The 13,771-nt window shown below is 38.4% G+C and overlaps 1 protein-coding gene across 4 annotated transcripts in view; it reads left to right on the top strand.

Annotated features, from left to right (window-relative positions):
- The window catches only part of LOC128653748 (gap junction beta-5 protein-like), a 43,271-nt gene extending 32,406 nt beyond the window's left edge, over positions 1-10,865 (top strand). For all 4 annotated transcript variants that reach the window (XM_053707217.1, XM_053707215.1, XM_053707218.1 and 1 more), the window contains one exon: positions 8,095-10,865. In XM_053707217.1, the coding sequence (XP_053563192.1) occupies positions 8,119-8,934 (816 nt within the window). In that variant the 5' untranslated portion in view covers positions 8,095-8,118 and the 3' untranslated portion in view covers positions 8,935-10,865. The remainder of the gene's footprint in view (positions 1-8,094) is intronic.
- Positions 10,866-13,771: the final 2,906 nt, after the last annotated feature.

Below are 13,771 nucleotides of genomic sequence, written 5' to 3'. Positions count from 1 at the left end.
GTTGTTTGCAGTTGTTTGCGGTGCGTTAAAGGGACAGTCTAGACCAAAATAAACTTTCCTGATTCAGATAGAGCATGTAATTTTAAACAATTTTCCAATTTACTTTTATCACCAATTTTGCTTTGTTCTCTTGGTATTCTTAGTTAAAAGCTTAACCTAGGAGGTTCATATGCTAATTTCTTAGACCTTGAAGCCCACCTCTTTCAGATTGCATTTTAACAGTTTTTCACCACTAGAGGGTGTTAGTTCATGTATTTCATATACATAACACTGTGCTCATGCACGAGAAGTTATCTGGGAGCAGGCACTGATTGGCTAGACTGCAAGTCTGTCAAAAGAACTGAAAAAAGGGGCAGTTTGCAGAGGCTTAGATACAAGATAATCACAGAGGTTAAAAGTATATTATTATAAATGTGTTAGTTATGCAAAACTGGGAAATGGGTAATAAAGGGATTATCTATCTTTTAAAACAATACATTTCTGGTGTAGACTGTCCCTATAAACGGGGAGTTTGGTCTGTCACTGTGAAGCGGGCGTAACCCTTACACTACCTGATCGATACAACATCATACCTGATGTTTTAAAGCACGTTATTCCAAACAATTTAGGAATGTTAGGTGATTTTTGCCCTTTCTGGCTTAAAACCAGACTCTGCATCAACTATGTAATTTTCCATGGGAGTTTTGCCATGGATCCCCTCCGGCATGCCACAGTCCAGGTGTTAGTCCCCTTGAAACAACTTTTCCATCACTATTGTGGCCAGAAAGAGTCCCTGTGGGTTTTAAAATTCGCCTGCCTATTGAAGTCTATGACGGTTCGCCCGTTCGCGAACAGTTGTGGAAGTTCGACATTTGTAAACCCAAATTTTTAGGTTCGCGACATCACTAGTCACAGTTTATTTTCCTCCTCGGTTTAAAGGGACAGTCAACACCAGAATTTTTATTGTTTAAAAAGATAGATAATCCCTTTATTACCCATTCCCCAGTTTTGCAAAACTAACACAGTTATAATAATACACTTTTTACTTCTGTGACTAACTTGTATCTAAGCATCTTCTGACCTCTCCTAATCACATGACTTTTAGTTATTATCTATTGACTTGCATTTTAGCCAATTAGTGCAGTGTCTGCCAATAGCCACGAGCGTGATCACAATGCTATCTACATGGCCTACATGAGCTTGCTCTCCCCTGCTGTGAAAAGTAAATAAAATAGAGGCGGCCTTCAAGGGCTTAGAAATTATCATATGTACCTTCCTAGGTTTGCTTTCAACTAGAATACCAAGAGAACAAAGCAAAATTGTTGATAAAAGTAAATTGGAAAGTTGTTTAAAATTACATGCTCTATTTGAAAAATGAAAGTTTTTTTTGGACTTGACTGTCCCTTTAAGGAAGTTTACAATGAAATCTCATGAGATTTCAATGAAACCTCATAAGATCACAGTAAAGCAAAGTATGACATTAGCACTGATGAAGCTGATTAACTGTTTTTTTTTAACATGTAGCTGACAGTAGCTGAAGAATAACTGTTTGCAGAGCTCTTACTCTTGTGAGCTGAAGACATTTTGAAGTAAATGTTATTTTATTTTTTTGCTGCACCACTTTCAAGTGAGTTAGCATATGGGTATTATGTCCCATTAGCGTAATAATCAAAAGTTATAAGAATAGCAAATATTTCAACAAATGATCCAAGGATCTAAATATATTAGATAATAAGAAAGTATATGTCCAATAAGTAGTGCAATCAATTCCGGTGATCTTGAAATATCCTCAAAAAAAAGAAAAGGAGATATATAGAGGGATATGTATCAAAGTATCAAAGTACTATATTGCATTGGCGGGTGTTAATACGCTCGCCTAAGATTGCCAAACATCGCAGCCGCGGAACTCAATACAATCTCCATATTTATAAATAAAGACGTCAAAAACACGCGCACCAAGTACGGGGCGATGAGCATCGGACTGTTGTTAACTAACAGTCATTGATCTTGCGTCTATTTGTGTTTTTCCCAACTTTATTTATAACATGTCACTAAACACGGCCACTATACTAAAATGTTTAACCCTATTCCGCCACTCCCCGACATCGCCGTAACCTAAATAAACGTATTAACCCTTATTCTGCCGCTCCCCGCCACCGCCGCCACTAAATAAATGTTTTAACCCCTAAATCTCTGGCCTCCCACATCACCACCACTAACTAAACCTATTAACTCCTAAACCGTCAGCCCCTACATCACCAAAAACTAAATTAAGCTATTAACCCCTTAACTCTAAATTAAAATTACAACATCTCTATCTTAATATAAATTAAAACTTACCTGTTGAATTAATATAAACTAATTTTAAACTATTAATTAACCTACCCTAACTATTATACTAACATTTAATTAAACTACCAATTAATTAAAATTAATTACATATAAAAAAACCTAACCCTACTAAAATGATATAAATATACTATTAAACATTATTAAAAGTACTACATTACAAAAAAAACCAAAACACTAAGTTACAAAAATACAAACACTAAATTACGAGAGAGAAAAAACACAAATTATCAAAAATAATTTTTGTACACCTAAGCTAATAGCCCTATCAAAATATAAATTCCCCCCCAAAATAAAAAACCCTAGCCTACAATAAACTACCGATGGCCCTTAAAAGGGCCTTTTGTGGGGCATTGCCCCAAAGATATTAGCTATTTTACCTGTAAAAAAATACAAACACCCCCCAACAGTAAAACCCATCACCCAAACAACCCCCCTAAATAAAAACCCTAACTCTAAAAAAAACTAAGAGACCCATTGCCCTGAAAAGGGCATTTGTATGGGCATTGCCATTAAAAGGGCATTTAGCTCTTTTAAATTGCCCAGACCCTAATCTAAAAATAAAACCCACCTAAAAAAACCTTAAAAAAACACTAACCACCGACGATCCACTTAGAGTTCTTAAAGTCCCGCTTGAAGGATCTATCCAGCCGGCGAAGTCATCATCCATGCGGCAAGAAGTCTTCATCCAGGCGGCCTCTTTTATCTTCATCCAGTCAGCAAAGTCATCATCCATGGGGCAAGAAGTCTTTATTCAGGCGGCCTCTTCTATCTTCATCCAGCCGGCGAAGTCCTCATCCATGCGGCAAGAAGTCTTTATCCAAGCGGCCTCTTCTATCTTCATCCATCCGGCGCGGGTCCATCCTGAAGACATCCGGGAGCATCCTCTTCATATGGTTCCCGCCGTACACTGGAACTTCAATGCAAGTGACGCGATCCAAGATGGCATCCTTTGCATTCCTATTGGCTGAAAAATTTGAATCAGCCAATAGGAATTAGGGCTGCTAAAATCATATTGCCTATTTAAATCAGCCAATAGGATTTAAACAGTTCTCATTCTATTGGCTAATTTGAATAAGATGTTAAATCCTATTTGCTGATTTGAATAGCCAATAGGATTTTAGCAGCCCTGATTCAAATTTTTCAGCCAATAGATATGCAAGGGACGCCATCTTGGATTGCGTCACTTGCATTCAAGTTCCAGTGTATGGCGGTGATGGTATGAAGAGGATGCTTTGCGCCGGATATCTTTAGGATGGACCCGCTCCGGCTGGATGAAGATAGAAGAGGCCGCTTGGATGAAGACTTCTTGCCGCATGGATGAGGACTTCGCCAGCTGATGAAGATAGAAGAGGCCGTCTGGATGAAGACTTCTTGCCCTATGGTCGATGACTTCGCCGTCTGGATGGATCCTTCAAGCTGGACTTCAAGAACTGTAAGTGGATTGTCGGAGATTAGTGTTAAGTTTTTTTAAGGTTTTTTTGGGTGGCTTTTATTTTTAGATTAGGGTCTGGGCAATGTAAAAGATCTAAATGCCTTTTTAAGGGCAATGCCCATAAAATGCCCTTTTCAGGGCAATGGGTCACTAAGGTTTTTATTTGGGGGGTTGGTTGGGTGATGGGTTTTACTGTTGGGGGGGTGTTTGTATTTTTTTTTACAGGTTAAAGAGCTGATATCTTTGGGGCAATGCCCCACAAAAGGCCCTTTTTAGGGTCATTGGTAGTTTATTGTAGGCTAGGTTTTTTTTTTGGGGGGGGGGTTATTTTGATAGGGCTATTAGCTTAGGTGTAAACATTTTTACTTTTTATAATTTTGTTTTGTTTTTCTCGTAATTTAGTGTTTGTTTTTGTAATGTAGTACTTTTAATAATGTTTAATAGTATATTTAAATAATTTTAGTAGGTTTAGGTTTTTTAATATGTCATTTATTTTAATTAATTGGTAATTTAATTTAATTTTAGTATAATACAGGGAGTGCAGAATTATTAGGCAAATGAGTATTTTGACCACATCATCCTCTTTATGCATGTTGTCTTACTCCAAGCTGTATAGGCTCGAAAGCCTACTACCAATTAAGCATATTAGGTGATGTGCATCTCTGTAATGAGAAAGGGTGTGGTCTAATGACATCAACACCCTATATCAGGTGTGCATAATTATTAGGCAACTTCCTTTCCTTTGGCAAAATGGGTCAAAAGAAGGACTTGACAGGCTCAGAAAAGTCAAAAATAGTGAGATATCTTGCAGAGGGATGCAGCACTCTTAAAATTGCAAAGCTTCTGAAGCGTGATCATCGAACAATCAAGCGTTTCATTCAAAATAGTCAACAGGGTCGCAAGAAGCGTGTGGAAAAACCAAGGCGCAAAATAACTGCCCATGAACTGAGAAAAGTCAAGCGTGCAGCTGCCAAGATGCCACTTGCCACCAGTTTGGCCATATTTCAGAGCTGCAACATCACTGGAGTGCCCAAAAGCACAAGGTGTGCAATACTCAGAGACATGGCCAAGGTAAGAAAGGCTGAAAGACGACCACCACTGAACAAGACACACAAGCTGAAACGTCAAGACTGGGCCAAGAAATATCTCAAGACTGATTTTTCTAAGGTTTTATGGACTGATGAAATGAGAGCGAGTCTTGATGGGCCAGATGGATGGGCCCGTGGCTGGATTGGTAAAGGGCAGAGAGCTCCAGTCCGACTCAGACGCCAGCAAGGTGGAGGTGGAGTACTGGTTTGGGCTGGTATCATCAAAGATGAGCTTGTGGGGCCTTTTCGGGTTGAGGATGGAGTCAAGCTCAACTCCCAGTCCTACTGCCAGTTTCTGGAAGACACCTTCTTCAAGCAGTGGTACAGGAAGAAGTCTGCATCCTTCAAGAAAAACATGATTTTCATGCAGGACAATGCTCCATCACACGCGTCCAAGTACTCCACAGCGTGGCTGGCAAGAAAGGGTATAAAAGAAGAAAATCTAATGACATGGCCTCCTTGTTCACCTGATCTGAACCCCATTGAGAACCTGTGGTCCATCATCAAATGTGAGATTTACAAGGAGGGAAAACAGTACGCCTCTCTGAACAGTGTCTGGGAGGCTGTGGTTGCTGCTGCACGCAATGTTGATGGTGAACAGATCAAAACACTGACAGAATCCATGGATGGCAGGCTTTTGAGTGTCCTTGCAAAGAAAGGTGGCTATATTGGTCACTGATTTGTTTTTGTTTTGTTTTTGAATGTCAGAAATGTATATTTGTGAATGTTGAGATGTTATATTGGTTTCACTTGTAAAAATAAATAATTGAAATGGGTATATATTTGTTTTTTGTTAAGTTGCCTAATAATTATGCACAGTAATAGTCACCTGCACACACAGATATCCCCCTAAAATAGCTAAAACTAAAAACAAACTAAAAACTACTTCCAAAAATATTCAGCTTTGATATTAATGAGTTTTTTGGGTTCATTGAGAACATGGTTGTTGTTCAATAATAAAATTAATCCTCAAAAATACAACTTGCCTAATAATTCTGCACTCCCTGTAGTTAGGGTAGGTTAATTAATAGTTTAAAATTAGTTTATTTTAATTCTACAGGTAAGTTTTAATTTATATTAAGATAGGGATGTTTTAATTTTAATTTAAAGTTAAGGGGTTGTTAGGTTTAGCCGTTAATAGCTTAATTTAGTTTTTGGCGATGTGGGGGGGGGGGGCTGATGGCTAAGGGTTAATAGGTTTAGTTAGTGGTGGTTGTGTGGAAGGCCAGAGGTTTAGGGGTTAATACGTTTATATAGTGGCGGCGATGTCGAGGAGCGGCAGAATAGGGGTTAATACATTTTATTTAGGTCGCAGCAATGTCGGGGGTGGCATATTAGGGGTGTTTAGACTCGGGTTTATGTTAGGGTGTTTAGGTGTAAACGTAACTTGTTTTCTACCATAGAAATCAATGGGGTATATTTAATTGTCTTGCAGCATCGAACATAAGCTTTCGGTCCTTTCAGACTCCCATTGATTTCTATGGCATCCGCGGCTTCGAGGGTGGCAGATTGAAAACCAGGTACGCTGTGTCGGAATAGCCGCGTGCGTACCTGTTAACTATTTGATAAATGGAAAAAAGTGTCAAATAGAGCCGAATGTGTTTTCGGAACATCTGTAATGACATAAGCATCGATCTGCGTCGGATTGAGTTCATGGGATTGTATGTTACGTCACAAATTTCAACATTTGCCAGTCTTGAGGCTTTGATAACTAGGTCGGATCAATCTCGCAACAATTACAATGCGGAATTCCGGAGTATTTGCAGTTGACAGCTTGATAGATATGCCCCATAGTGTAATACTGTGATGTACCAATGATTTAAAGGTCGTTATTGACGGTATCCTACACATGAGGTGGAACTATAGTTTGTGATCGCCATCTTTGTTGAGGGCAATACCATTCTAGTCTCAAAATAAACATATTTGGAGACTAGAACAGTATTTTCCTCAACAAAGATGGTGATTGCAAAAATTGCAACTTCCTGTTCCTGTATTCTGACAGTTTAAAAGACCTCTGTTCTCATCGTCTCACTATATTCCTTAACAAAGCCGTTGGTTAACGGTGAAACATATGTCGGACCATTGATTATTATATCTCCCTCACGGGACTCATCCTTATATACTCAATTATATCAGAGGAGGAGTGTGGATCCTGCAGGTATTTGGAGCGGTACCTGAGAGCAGTGTCAACACTGCCCAGAATCCGCATCCATCCATACTAAAGGAGAACCTTTAACAGTTGATACTAACTGTTCCTATATAGGACTCTGATTGCACAAATTTATCTTGGTGTATTGGATGTTTTAATATGTTTTATATATTTTAATAAATTGCATATTTTATAGCCATTGGGAGACTGTTTGCCTGCCAGTATAAAAGCAGGTGTGCGCAGTGAATGAGCTTACTATAGCTCCACCTCATGTGAGTAGGATACTGTCAATAACAAACTTTAAATAATTGGTAATTCACAGTATTACACTATATATCTCCTTCTTTTCTTTTTTTTGAGGATATTTCAAGATCACCGGATTTGACTGCACTACTTTTTGGACATATCCTATCTTATTATCTGAGGATGGGGTGAATACCTCGAAACATCACGCTAGTAAATATACTATTTGTTTTCAAAACCAGAGAGTGCTTATTATCATTATTTGCACCCTGATGTCTACCTGACCAGTTTGGTGAGAGTGCTTTGTCACTTGAAGATTTCTATCTTGTTACCTAATAGATTTAGATTCTTTGATCATGTGTGGAAATATCTGCTATTTTTAAAGTTTTTGATTATCACGCTATCATATTTATTGTCAATTTTTTTTATTTTTTTTATTGGTTTACACTTTTTTTATATATTATGTCCCTTCAACCAAATAATATTTCAGAAATCTATTTGGCTTTCATTTAAATCAGATCTGGCTTGGTATGCAAACTTGTACTGTGTCTCTCTTAAGATCATAATGTAACAGGTTATTAATAATAATAATAATAATAAAAACATAATGATTGGTGTGCTAATTTAGAGCAGTAATCATGAAGGGTTATTTCAATATAGTATGTTTGTATTCTGAAGAGGTTTCAGAGTTCCATGTCATTGGTCATTATGCTATATATGAATGTAGGGATGGATATACAAAAGAGAAAGTGAAAATGATATGTTCTGATACAGTACATTGGTAGTTTCTAATTTCTATTAAAATGATGGTAGCAATAAATTAACTAGTTCATGCCTTTTCCTTCTTACAGAATCATAAATGATATAGAGTCATCATGAACTGGAGTGTATATGAAGCACTTCTGACAGGTGTTAACAAGTACTCTACAGAATTTGGACGTATTTGGCTTTCTATAGTCTTTATCTTCCGGATCCTTGTTTATGCCGTTACTGCAACCAAGGTTTGGGGTGATGATCAGAAAGACTTTGAGTGCAACACAAGGCAGCCAGGATGTGAGAATGTTTGCTATGACCATTACTTCCCAGTATCCCATATCCGGCTTTGGGCACTTCAACTAATAATGGTCACTTGCCCTTCTCTCTTGGTTGTTATGCATGTTGCTTACAGAGACAACAGGGAGATGAAGAACAAAGAGAAGCTGGGGGAGAAGTATAGGACACTTTACACAGACACAACCAAGAAACGAGGAGGCCTGTGGTGGACATATCTGGTAAGTCTTTTAATAAAAGCGACTATAGATTCCATCTTTATCTACATCTTCCACAGGCTGTATGAGAACTTCTATTTGCCTAGAGTGGTAAAATGTGCCATCTCTCCTTGCCCGAACATTGTAGACTGTTTCATATCCCGACCAGCTGAGAAAAACATCTTCACCCTGTTTATGATTATTACTTCTGCTGTCTGTATCCTGTTGAACCTTGTGGAGGCAATATATCTAGTTGGCAAGAAGTGCAAGGGAGCTGCACTGGCTCGTACAACACACACAGCCAAGGTGGAAGCAATAGAATGCACTCACATCTGCATCAAAGAAGAAAGCAAACTCACAGAGTGTGAGATACATGATATCAAGAAAATGGATACTGAGACCTTGAACACTGATAAAAAGAGTGACAGTACCACAAAGAAATGATTTGTTGCTCAGTGTTAGATTTTGAACAGATCAGAGACTTTCATATGGATGTCAAAAAAGTTATGTTAGTCATTCCTCTGGTAATGTTGACCAAAAGACAATTTACCTGAATGCACCGTTTGTGAATGTTGTTTGTAAAAAGATAAAAACAAAACATAATCACTTAATGTGTACAACCTAATAAAGCTCTGCCATAACTATGTCACATAAAATTAACATACTATGTAAAGACAACACCTATAATTGTATTATTTGTTAGTATTACCACCAGTTTGAATGTTGGCTTATAATAGATAGCAGCTTGTCATACTTAGGTTTAACTATACGTCTACACTGTATGCAATGCACACATTAATGACAAGGTTTATTCTACCAGAGTGTATAGAAATACATTTACACAAAAAGAAGAGAATGTATTCAGTTCTCATATTATCATAATGCATGTTTTATGTCAGCCTCATCACACACGAGGCAAAAGTACAACGGTGTAGCTCTTTTTTCTGGCTTTCCACTTTCCTAGCCAAAACAACTCCTCTTCCCAGTTGCAACACACATACAGGTAGATTACGAGTTTTGTGTTCCGGTTTTAACGCTGAAAAAATTGCCATTTCAGCGTAAAAAAACGGAAAGCAGCCATTACAAATCATGTCGGTATAGCTGCACCGCAAGTATTTTAGCCTGTAACGCAACGTCAGTCCCGCACTCAAAAAAATTACGTTTTTGCATTGGATTTCCATAGCGCTGCCATTACAAGTTGTGCGGTGAGGCTAAAATACTTGTGTTACAGCCTATACCGACACGATACGTTCCACAATCTGAGACCAGTAGTTATGAGTTTTGTACCACAAAACTGTTATACAAAACTCATAACTAAACTGTTACAAAGTACACTAACATCCATAAACTACCTATTAACCCCTATTTCACCACTTCCCGACATCGCCACCACTAAACAAACTTATTGACCCCTAAACCTCTGGCCTCCAACGTCACCGCCACTAAATAAACCTATTAACCCCTAACCTGCCAGCCCCCCACATCGCAAAAAACTAAATTAAACTATTAACCCCTAAACCTAACAAATTACAATATCCCTATCTTAAAATAAATAAAAACTTTCCTGGGAAATTAAAAAAAAACTAAGATTAAACTATATATTAAACTAACATTACTATTAGATTAAAATTAAAATAACTACAAATTAAATAAACTAAATTACACATTAAAAAAACCTAACACTACTAAAAATAAATAAATCTACAATTACAAAAAATAAAAATACTAAATTACAAAAAATAACGGAATTATCCAAAATAAAAACAATTACACCTAATCTAATAGTTCTATAAAAAAAAAGCCCCCCCCCCCCCAAATAAAATCCCTAGCCTACAATAAACTATCAATAAACCTTAAAAGGGCCTTTTGTAGGGCATTGCTCCTTTCCCTGTAAAAAATAAATAAATACAAAGACCCCCGAACAGTAAAACCCACCACCCAAATCAGCCAATAGGATGAGAGCTACTGAAATTCTATTGGCTATTCAAATCAGCCAATAGAATTTTAGTTCTAATCTCAGTCCTTGGATTTTGTGTGGTATGGAGCTCATCGCAACCATAACGCACGCACAAGGCTGCTTTTTAAAAAATTGTAATGGCAGCTCTATGGAGGGTGAAATAAGGCCACTTTTGTTGCGTTCGTTTTGCACCCACTATATCGCAAAAATCTAGGTGAAAGTTTTCTTCTTCCCTGTACTTGGCTTACCCTATGCTCTCTGCGTTCAACGTACATATTTGAAGGTTTGTGTATAAATGTGGCACTTATCTCAATGAAAAAATGTTTGTTTAAAGTTTGTTTCCATAGAAGCATATATTTTGCTTTGATTAATAGAGTTTCATTGTGGTTTCTCCTATTAAAAGGTTGTGTACCCCTTATTTATGTCTTATGTGTTCAACTCAGCGTTTTCAGTACTGCACATCTTTGACATCACTGACTTGTCTGGTGGGCATCTTAATTGCAGATCTATTTGCTTGTAGGGTCTTTAAACTTCATAAATTTCTATTATGCATATGAAAAAATTCTATTTAAACATGACAATGACAATAGGCACATATGTGTAGTCACCAACAGTAGCTAGTTCCCAGTAGTGCATTTCTGTACCAAAGCTTATCTAGGTATGCTTTTCAGCAAAGACTTACAAAACAATGAAGCACATTAAGAAGTAATAGAAGTAAATTGGAAAGTTGTTTAAATTTGTATGCTGTATCTGAATCATGTCCCATTAAACCTGTTTACTTTGATTTTTAATCTAATAGGAAATGCTCACTGCTATTCAGTTGAATAGAAGCTTACTCAGATCCTGACGGTCTGCAGGTCTACGTTTATTTACACCTACACTAACTAGCTCAGGCAATGTTTGTCTCGGCAGCTGATAGCTGGCAAAACAAACATGGCCGCTACCTTCCTTGCAACTGGCACTTTGCTGCTTTGAACATATCAATCTTGTGTCGATGTGTCCAAAACAAAGGGCAGGATACATACTCCCTCTAGCATGCCTCGCTAACTCCCCCTGAATGCCTATTTCTATGTCGTGCTTAAGCTACACTCCCCCTGCTCTGTCTAGCTACCGACCACCTACGTCACGGCTAACCTACACTCCCCCTGCATTGCCAAGCTAACTCCCCCTGACCGCCTACACCTACATCACGCCTAACCTTTACACCCACAGAATGCCCAGCTAAGTCCCTAATACTGCCAACACTTATGTCATATCTAAACAACACTTCCCCTGTAACGCCCATCTAACTGCCTACTGTCAAAAAAATAACCAACTATATTAAACAATACTATAAGTAAGAAACATATATAGTTATGCCACTAAGGTTGTCATCATTGTTTAAATAATGTATCACAGAGATGCACTAAAAGACTGGTTGCACTGGAAAAAACTGCTTGGCCTATCTGGGCCTCTAGAAATCAGTGCCAGTCCGGAATTGAGCCCAAGACCGGTGGCGGCTTACCACTGGTGGACCAGCAGAACTTGCTTGACCTATTTGGGCTTCTGGAAATCAGTGCCAGACCGGAATAGAGCCACAGACCTCCGGCGGCAGCTTGCTGCTAGAGGTCCGGCAAAACCTGCTGAGCCTATCCGGGATTCTGGAATTCAGTGCCAAACTAGAATTGAGCCATGGACCACTAGCTGTGGCCAACTGCCGGAGGACCGTCAAAACCTCCTTGGCTGCCGGCTCAATTCCGGTCCAGCACTGAGTTCCAGGAACCAGGATATGCCAAGGACATTTTAACGGTCCCCGCTGGTCTAGGGCTCAATTCCAGTCCAGCACTGAGTTTTAGGATAGGCCAGGAGAGGTGAATGCCTAATACATGGTAACCATCAATAATCACCTAATCAACTCTCATACAGGTATGGGGGGGTATGTAATTAAGGGCTTATAAATGTTAACATAAATAATCACCTAATCAACCCTCATACAGGTATGAGGAGTGGTTAGTTTATTAAGGCCTAAAAAATAATAACTAACAATAATCACCAAATCAACCCCCATACAGGTATAGGGGGTTAGGAGATTAAAGCCTACAAATACCTAAATAAATATAATCACCCAATAAACCCCCATACAGGTATGGGGGGTGGTTAGGAGATTAAAGCCTACAAATTCCTAAATAAATCTAATCAACCCCCATACAGGTATGGGGTTGGGTAGGAGATTAAAGCCTAAAAAATTCCCAAATTAATTTAATCACCCAATCAACCCCCATACTTATATGTGGGGTGGTTAGGAGATTAAATCCTAAACTGTCATCTCCTAACGCAAACTAGATTTACACTAACAACTAAACCTCACTCTAAACTAACCACCCTCTACACTAAACCCCCTCTAAACTAACCCCACTAAGTTACAAAAATAAAAAAAATAAAAATAAAATGAGTTTCAGAAAATAAAAAATTATACCTAACAATAAACTACATGCCCCATAAAATAAAAAAAATAAACCCTAAATTACAATAGCCCTTAAAAGGGCCATTTGTAGGGCATTGTCCTAAAGTGATCACAGCTGTTTTGCATTTAAAATAAAAGTTACAAATCCCCCCACTTCCCCTCCCAAATAAAAAAATCTAATTGATAAAACCAAGACTAAGAAATAAAATTAAAAATAACCTATCCTGAAAAATAAAAAACCCACCCCAAAAAAACATAACTAACTCCACAATTGTTATTCATTGTTGATGAGGACTCCGGCTCCTCTTTATCCGTTACGGTTCCATCTTCATCCAGGCCTCAGGGACCCATCTTTGTGGAGGCGGACTTCAGTGGCTTCTTGCCCGCCTCTGCTCTGCAATCTTCATCAGTGGCGGGACCCATATTCATTCATCTTCCAGGCGCCAGGGGCCTATCTTCCCGGTGGGCTTCAGCAGCCTCTTTTACCATGCAATCTCCATCAGTGGCAGGGCCCATCGTCATCCATCCTCCAGGTGCCAGGGACCCATCTTCCACTGCTTCTGCTTCACAGCTTCTTTTCTTCTGCTCTCTTCGGACAGCCCTCCTCTTCATGCAATCTCCACCGCACACTGAAACCCGGAAGTGTGGAACCCTGATATATAGGGGAATTCCTTAATTCCAATTGCCTGATTTCAAATCAGTCAATCCCTATTGGCTGATTTGAATCAGCCAATAGAAATAACTTTTTTAAATTTAATTTCTAATCATCTAATAGAAAAGGATAATTAGAATTTAAATTTTAAAATGTTATTTCTATTAGCTGATGATTTAAAAGGGATTGACTGATTTGAATTAAGTGGTACCCCTATATATATATTGGG

The sequence above is a fragment of the Bombina bombina genome, chromosome 3 (genome assembly GCF_027579735.1).
Source record: "Bombina bombina isolate aBomBom1 chromosome 3, aBomBom1.pri, whole genome shotgun sequence".
Lineage (NCBI taxonomy): Eukaryota > Metazoa > Chordata > Amphibia > Anura > Bombinatoridae > Bombina > Bombina bombina.
The sequence above is the reverse complement of the archived record's forward strand: the minus strand, read 5'-3'. Positions and strand labels throughout refer to the sequence as shown.